Source organism: Sphaeramia orbicularis, chromosome 12 (assembly GCF_902148855.1).
Source record: "Sphaeramia orbicularis chromosome 12, fSphaOr1.1, whole genome shotgun sequence".
NCBI classification, from domain to species: domain Eukaryota; kingdom Metazoa; phylum Chordata; class Actinopteri; order Kurtiformes; family Apogonidae; genus Sphaeramia; species Sphaeramia orbicularis.
In genome coordinates, this window is record NC_043968.1 from 15,351,505 (window position 1) to 15,367,734 (window position 16,230).

At 38.3% G+C, this 16,230-nt stretch overlaps 3 protein-coding genes across 4 annotated transcripts in view; 1 reads left to right on the forward strand and 2 right to left on the reverse strand.

Annotated features, from left to right (window-relative positions):
- Positions 1–1,732, reverse strand: part of erbin (erbb2 interacting protein) — a 48,192-nt gene extending 46,460 nt beyond the window's left edge. The window contains 1 exon segment of the mRNA XM_030150291.1: positions 1,079–1,732. The gene's annotated coding sequence lies outside the window, so the exon portion shown is untranslated.
- Positions 1,733–2,620: 888 nt separating this feature from the next.
- On the reverse strand, positions 2,621–8,342 carry nln (neurolysin (metallopeptidase M3 family)). Its single transcript, XM_030150292.1, has 13 exons — positions 8,177–8,342; positions 7,469–7,716; positions 7,228–7,376; positions 6,696–6,800; positions 6,034–6,136; positions 5,795–5,955; positions 5,481–5,616; positions 4,567–4,933; positions 4,190–4,391; positions 3,915–4,101; positions 3,691–3,819; positions 3,280–3,416; positions 2,621–3,191 (listed from the first exon to the last, which is right to left on the reverse strand). The coding sequence occupies exons 1-13, from the start codon at positions 8,215–8,217 to the stop codon at positions 3,039–3,041; spliced, it is 2,118 nt and encodes a 705-aa protein (XP_030006152.1). The 5' UTR covers positions 8,218–8,342; the 3' UTR covers positions 2,621–3,038.
- Positions 8,339–16,152, forward strand: sgtb (small glutamine rich tetratricopeptide repeat co-chaperone beta). Of its 2 annotated transcripts, none has more exons than XM_030150296.1 (12): positions 8,339–8,456; positions 10,406–10,518; positions 10,773–10,876; positions 11,004–11,079; positions 11,776–11,875; positions 12,102–12,206; positions 12,821–12,959; positions 13,499–13,561; positions 13,991–14,028; positions 14,119–14,202; positions 15,111–15,235; positions 15,315–16,152. In XM_030150296.1, the coding sequence occupies exons 2-11, from the start codon at positions 10,419–10,421 to the stop codon at positions 15,220–15,222; spliced, it is 921 nt and encodes a 306-aa protein (XP_030006156.1). In that variant the 5' UTR covers positions 8,339–8,456; positions 10,406–10,418; the 3' UTR covers positions 15,223–15,235; positions 15,315–16,152. The 2 variants fall into 2 exon arrangements, with proteins under 2 accessions (XP_030006156.1, XP_030006155.1); XM_030150295.1 differs by having other exon boundaries at positions 15,111–15,231.
- The last annotated feature ends 78 nt before the right edge of the window (positions 16,153–16,230 follow it).

The window sequence follows — 16,230 nt, forward strand, 5'->3', positions numbered from 1 at the left end:
TTTAGATTTTATTACCCATTTTACCTTTTCATCTACCCAAACAATGTCAGTGATGGCACTAAAATTCTCTGTATTCTTAAAACACACTACAGAGCACCTGACCATACACGCAATAAATGTTGTCTGACAAAATAAAGCAGCCCACCCTATCAGTTTTAAGGTTTAGCTGGGGTGGGTGAAGTTTGTATTTCAACTGGACATCCACTATTACATCAGATATATACATGGTATTGGTTTATGCAGGTACATCTACATGCATAACACTGTTTGATTCGTGTATTAAAACCACAAGACACTCACAGACGTAAAACAAATATTACAGTCTTGCAGCTATTTTTTCTTTTAACCTAATTATCTTCATTTTCCTAGATTTTTCCGGGTGTCAGCTGCCAGCACTAACCAGAAATATGAGCTTAATAAAAACAAACAGACCTGGTTAAAATCCCCAATTAAAAACCACCGATTAGCCCCGCATCTATCTCCAATCTTAACAAGATTAAAAATACTCTCTAGTTTAAGTGTGGAAGGTAATCTGATTAGCGAAGTAGTGAGAAAATGAAAACGCCGATATACTGGAGCATAAAGCGAAGTAATCCCCTCGGCCGTCGACGAGCTGAAGGTGCTCCGCAACAAAAGATGTGACTGCAGCTGCTGTTGTGGTGCAGCTGTACACCTAATGAAATACATGCCTGTATGAATGGCGATACAGCACAAACAACTTGTAAAAGCGATATTGTGGATGCACTGTTATGTGTTCAAGTGTTCTGTGAAGACACGAGGTATTGCGGTGCGTTGCAGATATGAAACCTGCCGAAAATAACGTTACAGACAGCTGCTTTAAACCCCTTATTCCACTCTAAATCCCGTTAATGTATTCGTGTACAGAGACAGAACTATCCCTGGCAGCGTCCAGAAAGTGCTTTATCAAGTATTTCACAGGTACTTTTAACTGAACTGATGCCAAGACTCAAGTCACAACAGGATCTCATCGCAGTTAACGCTAAGCTGCGGCTAATGCTAGCATCCTGTAAAGGGGCCCCACTGACACAAACACTAACTTGCGCAAACAAAGACTTACCAAATATATCGTTGAGTCACCCGTCTCATGTATTGACGTCCAGGTTTTGAGCAGGATGCTACTGTCCAAGTAGTTTGCCACGAGAGAGCATTGGCAAGCGCTAAAGTTTTGTTTAACGGCAGTTCAAATAGGTTTAGCTAGTGTTAGCAGCTAGCTAATATTGCCCACTTAAAGAGCAAGTCGAAGCTGGCCCAGTACGCGCATTCTCCTCAGCAAGCCGTCCTCAAGTTGATAAACGTTGTCGTCCCGGGTTGTTCTCCCACCGAAGAGTGTTTTATCCTCCAGGTATTATTTGAACAAACTAATCGAAGGTGAAGACAAGAGTAAAACGGTCTTCAAATGGCAAGAATTAATGACACATTTTTAAAAAATCCAAAATGTCCTCGACATTCAGCAAGGAAATACAAAAGGCAAAAATGCGCACGACCTCCGCCAGAGAGAACCCTTTTCCTCTAAAGTATGCCGCACCCAGATGTTTACACTCATAATTTCCTTTCGTTTGACTATTTGTAAAGCTTTGACACAGTCGAAAGGAGCTACATGGATGCTGTGTAGCGACAATATGCGGCGGTGAGTTCCTTGTCTTCGACCTCTGTGCCTACATGCACTGGTAGGCTGTCCTCCACAAGTCGGGCTGAGGTGGTGGTGATGCTTTCACTACCTAGACCCGACCCAACTCAGCTCTCACAAACACTCCCTCTAACCATCACACCCATTTATTTTCCCTTTTCTCAATTAAAAAAAAAAAAAAAAAAAAAGGACAGTAAAGAAAATAATAATAAACAGAACATATTTTATTGCATCTGTTTATACATTGGGATATTTATTACAGCCGATTCATCTTACATCACAATCGAATGTAAGTTTCTACTGTTTATTTACCTCCTATTTTAATCCAAGAAGGAAAAAAGAAAGAAAAAAAAGCTATGACAATATTATCAGTGATTAAATTAATATTTCTTGTGGCATGTCTGAGCTGTATACCGGTATTTGTCATCCTTTAGCGCCATCTGGTGCCAATTATAGAGAACTTCAAGAATGTTCTCAAAACATTGGAATCTGGACACACGTCACAGATACCAAGTCATTATTAGTAGTATTTGTATTTGAAAGAGTGCATATAATTATAAGACAATGTATGGGCCCTTACCATAATGTCCTAACTGGCTTTTTATTCTACTGGAATATCAGTTTTAATATGTCGGTATTGAAAATTTTATGTTATTTGCAGACATAGACTACCTGCTTCAATTTGTGCTTCTTCACTTTCTTACAGGAACTGTTATACATGCGAGGGTTTCATGATATCATTTATGCCATTACCATAATTATCTCCGCCAAGGAGGTTATGTTTTTGCCGGCGTTGGTTTGTCTGTCTGTGTGCAAGATAACTTAAAAAGTTCTGGACGGATTTAGATGAAAATTGAGAAATGTTGATACTGGCACAAGGAACAAATGATTAAACTTTGGTGGTGATGGGGGTGTGTGTGTGACTGATCTGCCTTGGCGGAGGTTTGCGCTCTCTGAGAGCTTTTCTAGTTTACTAACTGGAATTTTAGTTTAGATCACATAAAGCTCAGTGGTTTGCACATTTTCACCTATTTGTAGTTAGAAACTGGGTCTAATGCATGTCCAGGACATGTCTAAATACATTTCTTTTCAAGAACATAAAAGGAGACATTTTCTATTGTGGATACAAACAATATAAAAATTACTAACACATATTTTAAGGTAGTCTTTATAAATTCTACATCACTTAGAACTCTTTAGGCACATGATTGTCATTTTTAGTGTAAACAATACTTGCATACATTTGTACTGTCCATGAGGAACCTTTACTTTACATTACATTTGAAAATCACAGTAAAAAGTTATAACTCACTCAAAGGTGAAGTGACCCTGTACTCAGACCATTGGAAATGTACCTTTGGATTAAAAGGACTACTGTTTCTACATTAAATTACACTGTTTTTGTTTCCTGAGACTTCATTAGTCCCTTGCACTGGAAAAAAGCTTCCTGACAAGGGGCACGTCCAAGAAAGGTCTTCAGCATGTCCATTCCATCCACAGAGCCTCCAGCTTCCAAAATAACCCTTCTGTACTCTCTGCCAACCTGTGTTATGGCACACATAGGCTGAAGACATTTTCTGCAAACAATAAAAAATCCCTACAAATGATGCGTCATATCTTATTAGACCCACCTTTGGATTCATTATGCCTTCTTTCTTAAAACGACTGGAGAATATGTCCATGGAGTAGACTTCACTCCACAGATAGCTATAGTACTGGCCATCATATCCTCCAGCCAGGTGGCCAAAACTAGCAGTCATGTTGGTGCCTGTAGACAAAAAAAAAAAAAAAAGAAAAAAGAAAATCTGTATTATATTAAAAATATTTTTGTTACAAATCTGATTTTATACACTACACACAAGTATCAAAAGCCTATGATATTAAATATTTAGAACCAAACAACCTAGTCTTTCTATGTCCGCAAATAAGAAACAGAAATAACATAAAATTTTCAGTTACAACATGTTAAAACTGATATTCCAGTAAATATACATTTATATCACGTATATTTCTGATAGCACTGTTTCTTATGTTAAACTGACCTGGCGTGGCAGGAATACCCAGGATGTCTTGGCAGTGCTGTGCAAAAACCTCTGCTGTATTTGCACTGTCGCTGTTGTGGAGTGACTGATCTACTTTACTGAGAACTATCTGACGCAGATTCATCAAACCTAGAAAAAGGAGGGAAAAATGAAAAAAATTTCCTGACAAAGATCTGTGCATAGACACTGTAGAGGATTTTTTTAAACAAACTTCAGAGTCTGACCAGTATTGGCTACTCTGGAAGAAATGAGCTTGTCCAGCAGATTATCAGGGATCGGGCTGCCATCCTTGTAGTGGCGAGACATTCTCCTAAGAGGTTCCTTCTCCCAGACCCAGTTTTCAAGCATCTGAGACGGCACCTCCACAAAGTCAATCTCGACCAAGGTTCCACTAAATTCTGAAAAAGTGGTCTGATACAAACACAGAAAAAGTTACTTCTCTCCACTGCTGATACAACTCATACAATAAACGAATACAATAAAACTAACAATGGTCTACCTTGGAACACAGCTCGTGCATTACGTGACCAAACTCATGAAAGTATGTTTCCACTTCATGGTGCTGGAGGAGAGAGGGCCAGCCTTTTCTGGGCTTGGTAAAGTTAGCCACCATAGCTGCCACTGGAAGCCTGCGTTTTCCATCAGGGCCTCTGCACCCAGGCTGGAGCCCAAAGCAGGCAGCATGCCCATACTTCCCTTCTCTGGTGGAAGACAGATTGTTCAGTACATGTCACATAGAAATTCAAATGCACGATATGCATACCACAGATCACAAGCTTTCATCACTACCCACTTAAATTCATGCTTCGTCACTTTCTTATGGGAAGTGTCATACATGCGAGGGTTTCATGATATCATTTATGACATATTTTTTACCTGGGATGCAAGTCCAGATAGAACTGTCCTATCTCTTCCTCCGTTTCAGTGTCCCGGGCTGAAAAGATCTTGACATCTTCGTGCCACACGTGTGCATGCTCCATCTCTGTGAATGTGAGACCCAGCAGCTCCTGGTAAATGCCAAGCAGTCCTTCTGTCACCACATCAAGTGGGAAATACTCAATTAGTTTGTCCTTGTTCACCGCAAACTTGAACTGCTCCACTTGATTCATGTAGTAGGGCAAATCCCAGGCGTTGATCTGTCCGTCATAATTGTAGCCCCTCATTAAACACTCTCTCTTCTTGAGCGCAAGAATGTATTTTCTCTCCTTGGTCCCGACCGGCTTCAGAGTCTCATAGAATTTATCTGTAAAGTGCAAGGTGAGAAATAAAAGTCTTTACAACCACAGTTACTACTATACAGTATGTTGTTTCAACCCTGATCTAATTATATTTTCTTTATATCTTATTTCAAAGCCCTTGAGTATGCCCTCCTGCCTTTTCACACACAATAAATCATGACTTCAATTATTAAATATATTTTTTGCTGTAAATCCGTCTTAGTCTATTTACATCTTTTCACAGATTTTAAATACAACACATACAAGTAATAACCAGTAGCCCCTTTCCACTTAGAAATATAATGTATATGGCCATGTGTGCCATGTGCCTTCGTGAGCCATAAATCATTCCGTTCTGCTACATGCAAGAGGCATGCAGTTTCACATTCAATACATTCAGTTAGTGTTACATTTCACCTGTTAGCTTGACTCGGTACTCAGCTGCCTGCCCCATAAGGTTCCTTTTGCAACATCAAAAGATGCTAGATGCCCCAAGTTTTAATGTGCAATGACACAAACAGAATATATGCGTGAAGCACACGTGCATGTGCCGAAGGTGTGAAGAGTTCATACCTAGAAAGTCAGACACATTGCTTGCATTCTTGGCCATGTTAACCTCCAGTACATAGTTGGAGTGGCTATTGTAACCAAGTAAGTCTGCAACCTTTGCCCTCAGCTGTATTAACTGCTCAAGGATTGCAGTGTTAACCTGAAAAATAAGTAGAGGAGCAAAATATGCAGATCAGCAATGTATGAAGTTCAGTAAGTACATGCTAGAAATAGAAGATATTTCTTTAAATACTTGTGCTCTTTTCTCCACATATTACATAAACTGTGGGGCACAGAAATTGTGACAAAAATATCAGGAAAGTGTGCGATACTTTTACCTCTTTACATCTGCTATGGAAAGCAGTTTCCATCTTCCTCCTGGTCTCAGGAATGTGACACCTCTTCATCAGGGGATAGTAATGGGGATATGCAAGTGTCACTATGTAGTGTCCATCCGCAGTTTTCTCCAGACCATTGAGATACGTTTCTGCAAGCCCACCTTTACACAAATATGCAGTGGTAACAGTGTGAAAACCAACTCTAGACATAAGAGTCAGTTTTATGAGACTGAGCTTACCTAGTTCACGTTCGGTAAATACAAGAGAAGTGTTGTCCTCATTCAGATTCTTGTTGAACTCAATGGAGAGTTCAGCTATCAATTTGGAGGTTCTTTTTATTTCCTTGGGAGGAAAGAAAAGTTTTACTAAGGCATGAAGGAACATCATTAAGATTTTCTGTTTTATTTTAATGCATTTTTGGCACTTGAAGCACTAAGGTAAATAAAAGTGTATCCTCACAATCAACTTTTAAAACACAACTGTAACTTTTTTCTTCCATTCATATAAGACTTTATAACAGTTCACAGTAATCCCCCCCAATCACACCGTGTGCAATCACAATGTAAATATCTAAATACTATTTAAATTTCAATAATGTTTAATTCTAATTCTCTATTTATATAAATACCAAATTTCTCATTTTCTTGTATATTTCACCTCTCAGTTATGGTTTTTTTCTACTAGTCATTTTCTTTGCTCTTGTGTGTTGTATGTTTCTGTTGTCAACTGTGAAATTTCCCCATGGTGGGATCAGTAAAGTCTGATCTTAAAACAGGCCTGTGTTTTCAGTTGTGATTATTTCAGAAATGAACATATTTATTTAGTAATTCTGATGTAATTCAGATGTGACTTTAAAACTAAATGCCATTAGTTTTGTTGATCACTTTAAATTCCGCATTACCTCTTGTATATCTTTAGACAAATGCAATCCATTCCGCTTGCCTAATGTAACAAGTCTGTCCAGGAGTCTCTTTTCCTCAGGTGGGAGGTTGTCCTGGAGCTTTGCCTGTCAAAAAAAACAAGAAAAGCACAAGTTGTTATGGGGTTATTGCCAAATATATTAATGCATGTGTCAGCCATCAGCCCTGTTTATTTTAATGTAAGACTTTGGCTACTGCTGATTAGAGCAGATTAAATTTCACTCTCAGGCTAAATATGAAACAGTGAGGTCCATTAAGGTGATGACCTCTGGGTCTGCCACAACACACACCAGAGTCTTCAGGCTGGGATCAAATGTAAACAAAAAATCCATCATTAGTGTAGATGATGTGATGAATCTTCACACATTAGACTCAATCATCTTCAAAGTATTGTGTTCTTATCATGAAGATTACTATGCCATTCATCATCTTTAGCAGGTGCATATCAATCTTTACATCCCTCAGACTGTCAGCAATGTGAAAATGCATAAATGGATGTGATATGAGGCGTACCTGTAAGGCAGTTAATCTCTTGAAAACATCTTCTCTCATATTTAGCTCCACATCAAACTCAGACAGTTTTTTGTCTGCTTCAGTGCTTGCTGTCCTGACTTCCTTAGAGGGGGACACATGCTGGGGGAAATCAAGGACGTGCCTTGATGCTAAGGACAAGAATAAACATAAATAGATACAGTGAATGCAATTAATATTGGTAATATATATGATACTATGATAAGATAGTTTTATTACTTACATGCATAGTCCAGCTTGGCATTAGCCAACGCCTTCAGGGTGTTTTCAACACAGATGTTTTCAATGTTAAGAGATCCAACATCATCATAAACCTTCTTTATTCGGTTGATCAAGTTGTCTGTCCTAGTTTTGATGTCCTCAGGACTAAGGTCCCATCTCAGTGTGTTCTGGTTCCCTGCTTGAGAGTAATCTCTGGCAGATATCACATATCTGTTCTGGATGGTCATTCTCTGTTGAGGTTTGGACAAGCTGCAAAATCACATTATATTTATGATTACTCATAGATTAAGAATGAATTTAACAGGTGGCCTATGTAAGCAGTAAATTCTTCAAAGTCACACTTGAAACGTGCTCTGGATTTTTTCCATGCTAAGGGGCGACCTTTTCCCATGACCACCTAGTGTAGAGTTTCATAGCACTTGGGCGGCAGCCTTTCAAAACAAGTTTATTAAAGCGGAGAGTATTTATCAGTCAGCTCTGTAAAAAATAAAATAAAATAAAGTCACAGCCAGGACTTTAAACTGCAGTGCATTTAAAGTGGAGCCGGAAATGTCAGCTCTTACATCTTTATTTTACGCTTAACAGGTGCACGTTAAAAACATTAATACATTCTAGAGCAGTGGCTGCAGCATAAGCCTCTTTCATTTACCAGCAGATGTTAATTAAACAACCCTGCTAATGCTAAGAAGTGCAGCTCCAAACAGCGTACCTCCAAAGTGCACGGAAGGCACATACTCTCAGCGCACACATGCCGGCGGTTTCATGCGTTTGTCATTACCAAAAAAAAATCAAAACACTTTGTACTACACTCCCTTCTCTCTGTAGCTCTTTCTCCGCAGCTGAACGCCGGTCCGGTGTCGGTGCATGTGTGATTGTGTGCGGAGGAAAACGGTCCTTATTTCCGCCGTTGACGCGCAGGCGCCGAAGATGCGCTCAGTCCGCCACTAGTCCTCATGACGCGGTAGCAGCAGACAGCTGGAGGAGCTCAGGTAGGTGGGCGGGGGACACTCAATAACATCCTTTGACACAACCTTAGGTAGAAATTGCCTTTGCGGTGTTAGGAGGGATTAAAGGTCGACCCGTGTGTCTGCTCCTGTCGCTGTTTTACTGCCTCGTTGACAGAAAAATAGGATTGTTTAGCCATCGCTCAAAAACCTGCACAACGCACGCGCCTGTTGTCCGGACGGTTTTTAAGGACAGTGTCCAGAAAATAGTCCACACAGATGTATCAGTTTTATATGCGGAATTACCTTGAATTAATTGCATTTAGCTAATATAGTGCTCGTGTAATGCCAAGAAATCCCCCCTGTCTCCTGTTATGGTATTACATCACAGCTTCTGCATCACCGCATTTACGTGTGTCAACACACACCGAGGGAGGAGTAAGCAGAGCCAGGCGGACATACATGAACAAAACAGCCCATGGCTGATGCACGTGATGGACATATGAGGCAATGTTTGTCTAGCATCCATATCCCCCCTGTGCAGTGGCCTTTTTCCCGACCTGTCCCTTAAACATGTTTGGATCAGCTCTGCTCAAGACAAGAAAAACCTGCAACAGTAGCCATCTTTTGAGAATGAATCAATGCTTGTTATATTCATAGGAGAATGGTTTTATTTTCCTGTGTGCAGAAGCAAAGGCCTCCACCCTAGCATCCTTCCCAGCAGTTGCTGCGTATGAGCTAATAACAGTCTAATTACAACTAACCCAAGGGCCAGACTAGAGCTATCGTGACATAATTTGACATGATAGTGCATGATAATATATTTTCTCATATTATGTCATGATATTGGTCCTTTTGAGATCTGTGGCAATGATTATTTATATCCTGTATATTAGCACTATTTATATTAATGCAATATAACTTTTTTGCCTTTAGGGTTTGGTTTGTTTACTTGATCAAGTAAAAGAAAAAAAAAAATCAGTGTTTAGTTGTTTTAACCCTTTCATGCATGAATTATGAGAACCTTTATCAAGATTTATTTTTTGAGTGTTTTTATTCCTCTTTAGGCATGAAAAAAAACAACGTGATTGAAAAAATGTTATGAACCTATTTTTCATGGAGTTCCAAAAATCCACTCAGTCCACTCAGCTTGATAACATGTATTTACTGATATATTGTGTGAAAACTATGAAATAAAAACATTTTTAATGCTGCTAATCTGCTGTTTTCTCACATTTTAACATACTCTAATAGTCACTACTCACTTCATTGAGATAATATGCAAAAAAAAGAAAAAAAAAAAACCTTTTTGTTTTAAAAAAACAAAAACAAATGTTGATTGTAGTTTAATAACAACAGTAAGCAACTGATTTAAACTCAAACATGTCACTGCAGATCATGTTTATCAAGAACAGAAAAGTTACAATAATGATATGAATGTCAGTGTTTGGGATGGTACATAAGTGTCCACTGTGTTGGCTGATATGGAACTAAAACAATAAAACCATGAATATACAAGAGAACAGCTGTAGAATAGCTGTCCACTGTAGGGGCCACTATGCATGAAAGGGTTAATTACTCTCTTGAGCAAAATTGTATTATTCTAACTCTTATGAATGTTCCACCCCTAGATTTCTGCAATATTAGTGTTTATCATCTGACCATAAACCAAAGCTTAAAAGCACAAATAACAGTCTAGTTCCTTCAACTTTAACACAGGACCAAAACAAGACCGAGATAATCATATGACGTATGTCTTGATAATTATAGATGTTGACTGTCATTAATATTTTTACTGTAACATTGTTGTCCATATTGCCCAACTCTAGCCAGAACTGTAATAATTCTAAATTCCTATATAGAGGTGACATAGTTCTAGGGCTAATACATTTCTACAGTCACACATTACATAAGTAATACATGTGCATTAATTAATAATTGCTTTGATTCTGTGGTTTTCTATTTCATTCTAAATAACTGCATGTGGCGAGCAGTTTCCAGGTGAAAATGGCTGTGGAGAAGCGCCTGGCGTACTCAATTGTGCAGTTCTTACGAGATCAAACACACTGTGGAGCTTTGAATTCTGATGAGCAGGAAAGCCTGGAAGGTAGGTCGACTCACTGTGCACCTACACCTAGAAGAGTTCAGGTCTCAGCTCTTTTGTCCAGTTCTGATGATCAAATGTTCTGTTTACTCTTTGTTAATGACCCCAGTTTAGAAAAGATAAGTAGGTTATACAAACTAAAAAAGCATCCACTGTGCCTAGAAATGACCGTGTATATGTATGTTGTTGATGGACACTTCTTGTCTTGCTGAATTTACAGTGAAACCGTTATAAATGTAACATGTCCTTGACTCCAGTTGCTATTCAGTGTTTGGAAACCACCTTTAAGATCAGCTCCAGTGACTGCCATCTTGCTGTGCCACAGCCGCTCACAGAAATATTTCTCAATGCCCTGCTCAAGGTAGGTTGTGCAACACCTTCTGGATTAATGCACGACATATAAAGAAATATATTTCAAATCAAAATGTCCATCACGAGAAAAGCCAATTGCATACTCCATGTTAAAAACACATTTTGACTCTTCTTAGAATGACAACCTAACCATACCAGAGACTTCCCCATCCCCAGAAGACATTGAACGAGCAGAACAACTCAAGAATGAAGGTAATGTTAAAACTTGCATTAATCCTGTGATACTTTTTCTGTTTTCTGTAGTATGGCTTGTAGCTCAGTATCTTGTAACATTTCAGTTTAGGCAATATTGTAAATATGATGAGCTTTTTAACTGATGTTTACCCTGGAGGATCTTATAGAAAACAGGAGTAATCAGCAACACAAAAAGTGGTATATGTAGTGCAGAAATTAAATGTGTTTTGATGTATGGCAATACCTAAGACAACTATGAGAGATGAGTTGTTATTTTATTTGTATTTTTATTGTTGCAATCTCTCCTACAGTTGCTTTGAACTAATTTTAATTAGAATATGTTGCACTGGAATATGTTGCACTGCTTTGGTTAATTTACTCTAAAATTACAAGTATTGTCAAAAATACTAAAATGTCTGCAAGATACTTCCTGTAAAAACATGTCGAGACTCTGCAGCTCGTTCTTCTTGTTTAAAGGACCTATTGTTAGATATTGTTCCTGATGATGGATTTAGTGTTCAAGCAAGTGTCAGTAAATTGAAGGAATTGTCAACAACTGCCAAATGCATGAAATTCTCTCTTGCAGTGTCTTAGTCTTAAGTGGAAAAGCTATTTGTGGCACAGACTCTTAAAAGAATGTAATCCAGTTTGCCATTTCTACTGATGAAAGGACTAATACCATGATCAGTCTGAGAGCAAATCTTTTATTTTTAGGGAACAATCACATGAAGGAAGAGAACTACAGATGTGCGGTGGAGTGCTACACAAAGGCAATCGATCTGGATCTAAGAAACGCTGTGTACTACTGCAATAGGTACTTACAACAGCAAACCCATGATTTCATCCTGTGTGCCCATGTACTCAACTCTGAACTTGTGGTTTTTATTAGTGGTTGAGGTCTTTTATATAACAGTATAACATACGCCCAGTTACATAGGAAGAGACGCAGCGATGTCATTTCTTTTTTCATTTTCTCAACGAAATTAAATAAAACAGGCACAGAGATGGATACAAATAGAGTCTGTGTTATGCTTTTTCAGGGCTGCAGCTCACAGTAAACTGGGAAATTATACAGAGGCAACTGGCGACTGTGAGAGAGCCATTGGGATTGATCCTACCTACAGCAAAGCATATGGGCGGATGGGGTGTGTTACATGCTAATTTTACTGTATTTATTTATTGTAGCAGGGTTTCTGCAGGTATCAGCACATCTAATTTAATGCTCTTGTCCAACTGCAGATACAGTTTTATATATACTTTTATATATACATGACAGTTTGCCATCAACAGGCTTTAACAAGGTTCTGAATAGTTCTTCCTCCAATCACTTCTGCTGAAACTTGCATTTTCCCATTTTTCCCACATTTGCTAATATTCCCTTCACTCTTTCGCCACAGCACATTGCATTCCAAGCATCCAGTGTTGTGACTTCATGCATCGACCATAAAGAGTAGTCATTTAAAGGGTTCCGCCTGTCAATCATCACACTCTACTTCTGATCAAAATTATTAAATGTTCATATAATCAAAATAAATCATGAATGACAATGCTTTTTTTCCCATCAAGTGGATTTAATTTTTTAATGCCTCTGGAAATCGAATTTAATGCTTTTTAATGCCATTTAAGGCCTTAATTTTCACAAAATCTATTTAATGGTTTTTAATGCTTTTTATTGACCCGCAGAAACCCTGTGTAGTATTTCTGAATATATGGAGTTTTGTCAGATGATGATGCTCGTCTCTGTCCTTTGTGGATCCAGTTTGGCTTTAACGGCCATGAACAAGTATCCAGAGGCAATTTCCTACTTCAAAAAAGCTCTGGTGTTAGATCCGGAGAATGATACCTACAAATCCAACCTGAAGATTGCCGAGCAGAAGCATAAAGAAGCAACAAGTCCGGTAAGTTAAAACTAACTGCGTTTTCCAATGAGCATTCCCATAAAGCTCATACACTGCAAAAAGTCTAAATCTTACCAAGTGTATTTTTCTCATTTCTTGTCAAAATATCTCATCACACTTAAAATAAGACATAATCACCTAAAGAGTAACTTTTCAGTGAGATATAAGAACTTATTTTTAGACAATAGATCTTGAAAATCTTATTTCAAGAAATCTTACCAAAATGATCTTCACTTGTTTCATTGGCAGATTTTTTTAGCTTGAATTAAGCAAAAAATCTTGAATTAAGCAAAAAAAAAAAAAAAAGATCTGCCAATGGAACAAGTGAAAATTATCTTGGTAAGATTTCTTGAAATAAGATTTTCAAGATCTGTTGTCTAAAAATAAGTTCTTACATCTCACTGAAAAGTTACTCTTTAGGTGATTATGTCTTATTTTAAGTGTGATGAGATATTTTGACAAGAAATGAGAAAAATACACTTGGTTAGATTTGGATTTTTTCCAGTGTAGTCTAATCTTTCTGCAAATGTGTGCCACAGATAGCTGCTGGACTGGGTTTTGATATGGCAAGCTTAATCAACAACCCTGCCTTCATCAGCATGGTAAGTGTATCCTCCTAATACGTGGAGAATTCATAAAAATCCAGCAGAAAACCTTGGTGCCACGGACATGCCCTGAAGTCAGGTGTCTCATTCTCATTTTACCTCTGCCAGGGGTTTGACTAGACATTTTTGCTTGTTAGTTCCGTGATTGATAGGTAGCTTGTTATTCTACCAGCTGTAATGTCTAGCTGTAGGGACCTTGTCTGGGCTGCAACAATCCTGATTCATTAAATAGTGACACATGGGAATGTTTGCCAGGCTGAGAATGCTTCTACAAGCATACCCGAGTTTTACAGCTGTAGCAGCACTGATCCAAAGCATCTGATAATCCATTGATTTCTCACTGTAAAACAGATGTAATCAGTCGTAGTGTCCTTTGATACATTTGTGTGAAAATAGATGGGTTTCTGTCGGATTTCTGTTTTACAGGCCGCAAGTGTGATGCAGAACCAGCAAGTCCAACAGCTGTGAGTGTCATCTGTGTTTGATTATACTAATGACTTGGCTTTTGTGTGGACATACTTTAGTGTACTGTTACTGTGTCACTGTGTGGTCAGTATGTCAGGAATGATGTCGAATGCCGTCGGGGGGCCTGCAGCAGGAGTAGGCGGACTATCAGACATCTCCAGCTTGATCGAAGCGTAAGTACACGGATTGTCTAATTACGTCATAAATAATTCATTGAACAGTTTATTTACCTGGAAACTGCTGGTTTGACTAATATAAATATAACCCTTGTGTAGTGCTATTCTGATATCACAGGGGAATAAAATGAAGATAAATCTGGTTTGCATTGAACCCATTTTTATATGTAGGCTAGACAGTTTGAAGCAATTAATAGAATTTCCATTTAACCCATAAAGACCCAGAGCTACTTTTGTGGCAATTCCCAAATTATTTTTTTTCTATGATCACCATTTATTGTAATACTACCCTCTTTCTTTTGTGTTTTTCCAGTGAAAATTAGGTATTTTCCTATATTTAATTCACTGATCATGTAGGTGGTTGTAAAAGCACAGATTCAAGTTGAGGGTTATTATATCAGAAATAGAGAAAACTGAAGAAAAAGTGACATTTTGAGCAAAGATAGAAGTAACTGAAGTGTGTCCATCCACTGTCATTTATCAAACTCCATGGGTTTTACTGGTGAATCAATGGTGGAGAAGATGACTACATGAGCCTCTGAACATCCAAATGGGTCATATCTGATGACCATGAAAAGTTGACAAACTGCATTTTACACCAATTTACATGTATTGATTGGATTAGTGGATCAGCAGGTATGTAACAGTTACATCAGTAGATGGTTTTGGTCGCTAGTGGACATTTGGGTCTTTATGGGTTAAAGTGATGTGGTATTTTCACACCATAGACACACAGGTTTTTTTGGTGTCATACTGCATCTCTATTGTAAATATTTAAGCTACAGTGTGTAGAGATCTGTGCAGGAAAAAGACATCTACTTTGTTTTATTAAAAATAAACATTTCTGTGGTAGTGAGTATACCAGTAGCAGCTCAGAAGAGTTTTCTCCTCTCGTTCTCTACCAGAGGACAGCAGTTTGCTCAGCAGATCCAGCAGCAGAACCCTGAGCTGATCGAGCAGTTAAGGAACCACATCCGGAGCCGCTCCTTCAGTGGCAGTGCAGAGGAGCACTCATGATCTATTCAGGTCTGTATATCTGAAACCACACCTTAGATAACCACATTATTACATGAATCTAATTTTATCAATAACTTTTCTTTCCATTTCAGTTTTTTTTTCACTAGAGGAAGGGCAACCATATGACGCGATTACAATCTCTACACCCATTTCTTAACGTCAACTCCCCGGCATAGCTGGAATGAAGAGACAAGGATGGGGTTGAAGGCACTTTACTTTAAGACTCTGAAGGGAAGAGACAAGGGCCTGGAGACTGGACCATGAAATGAAGAAACCCACACATCTAGGACGAAAATACACGTAAACACCTAATCACAAGCAGGAGCCAAGATCGCATTTAGACCACTGACAGAATAGAAGTAATGTGTTTCTTCAGTGCTTTTCCATTCTGCAGAATGTGCTTTAAAATATTGTCCTCTTCATTCGACACGCTAACAAACCATGTCACGATAAGTCGAGGGTTGGGAAGGAATGTACTTTTACTGCATTGCAGGGAACATTTCAGCTTTTTCTCACAACGTAACACATAAAACATCAACTTTATCTTGTTTATATTGCATCTTGTGTAATATTATTTTTGTAAAAAGAGGTTTATTGAGTGACACAGACCATTCAGTCCTTGAACATGTGGGACTCGCACTCATTCACTGCTTTTCAAAGAGTACTAATTAACTTTTGATTAAGAAAACCATGTAAGTATATAGCAGTGTTTGCAGCTTCCATTATGTTATTGCACTTTAGCAAAGATTACTGTCCCCCTTTAAGCATATTTAATTGTTGATACACTAGTAACAGAGTATTCAGATTGTTAATTTTGCATGCTCTTAAATCTGGTGTTTGAGATCAGATGCTTTATGAAAACAAATAGGTATGCTAGGGCAGAACAATGTTTTGTCTAAAATGTGAATAAACGTCTTAAGCAAACATTCACACTTGTGCTCATATATTTGTCTTTGTGCGTCATCATTCCTTAAGTTCGATGATAATAATTAAAGTATCTCCACACCT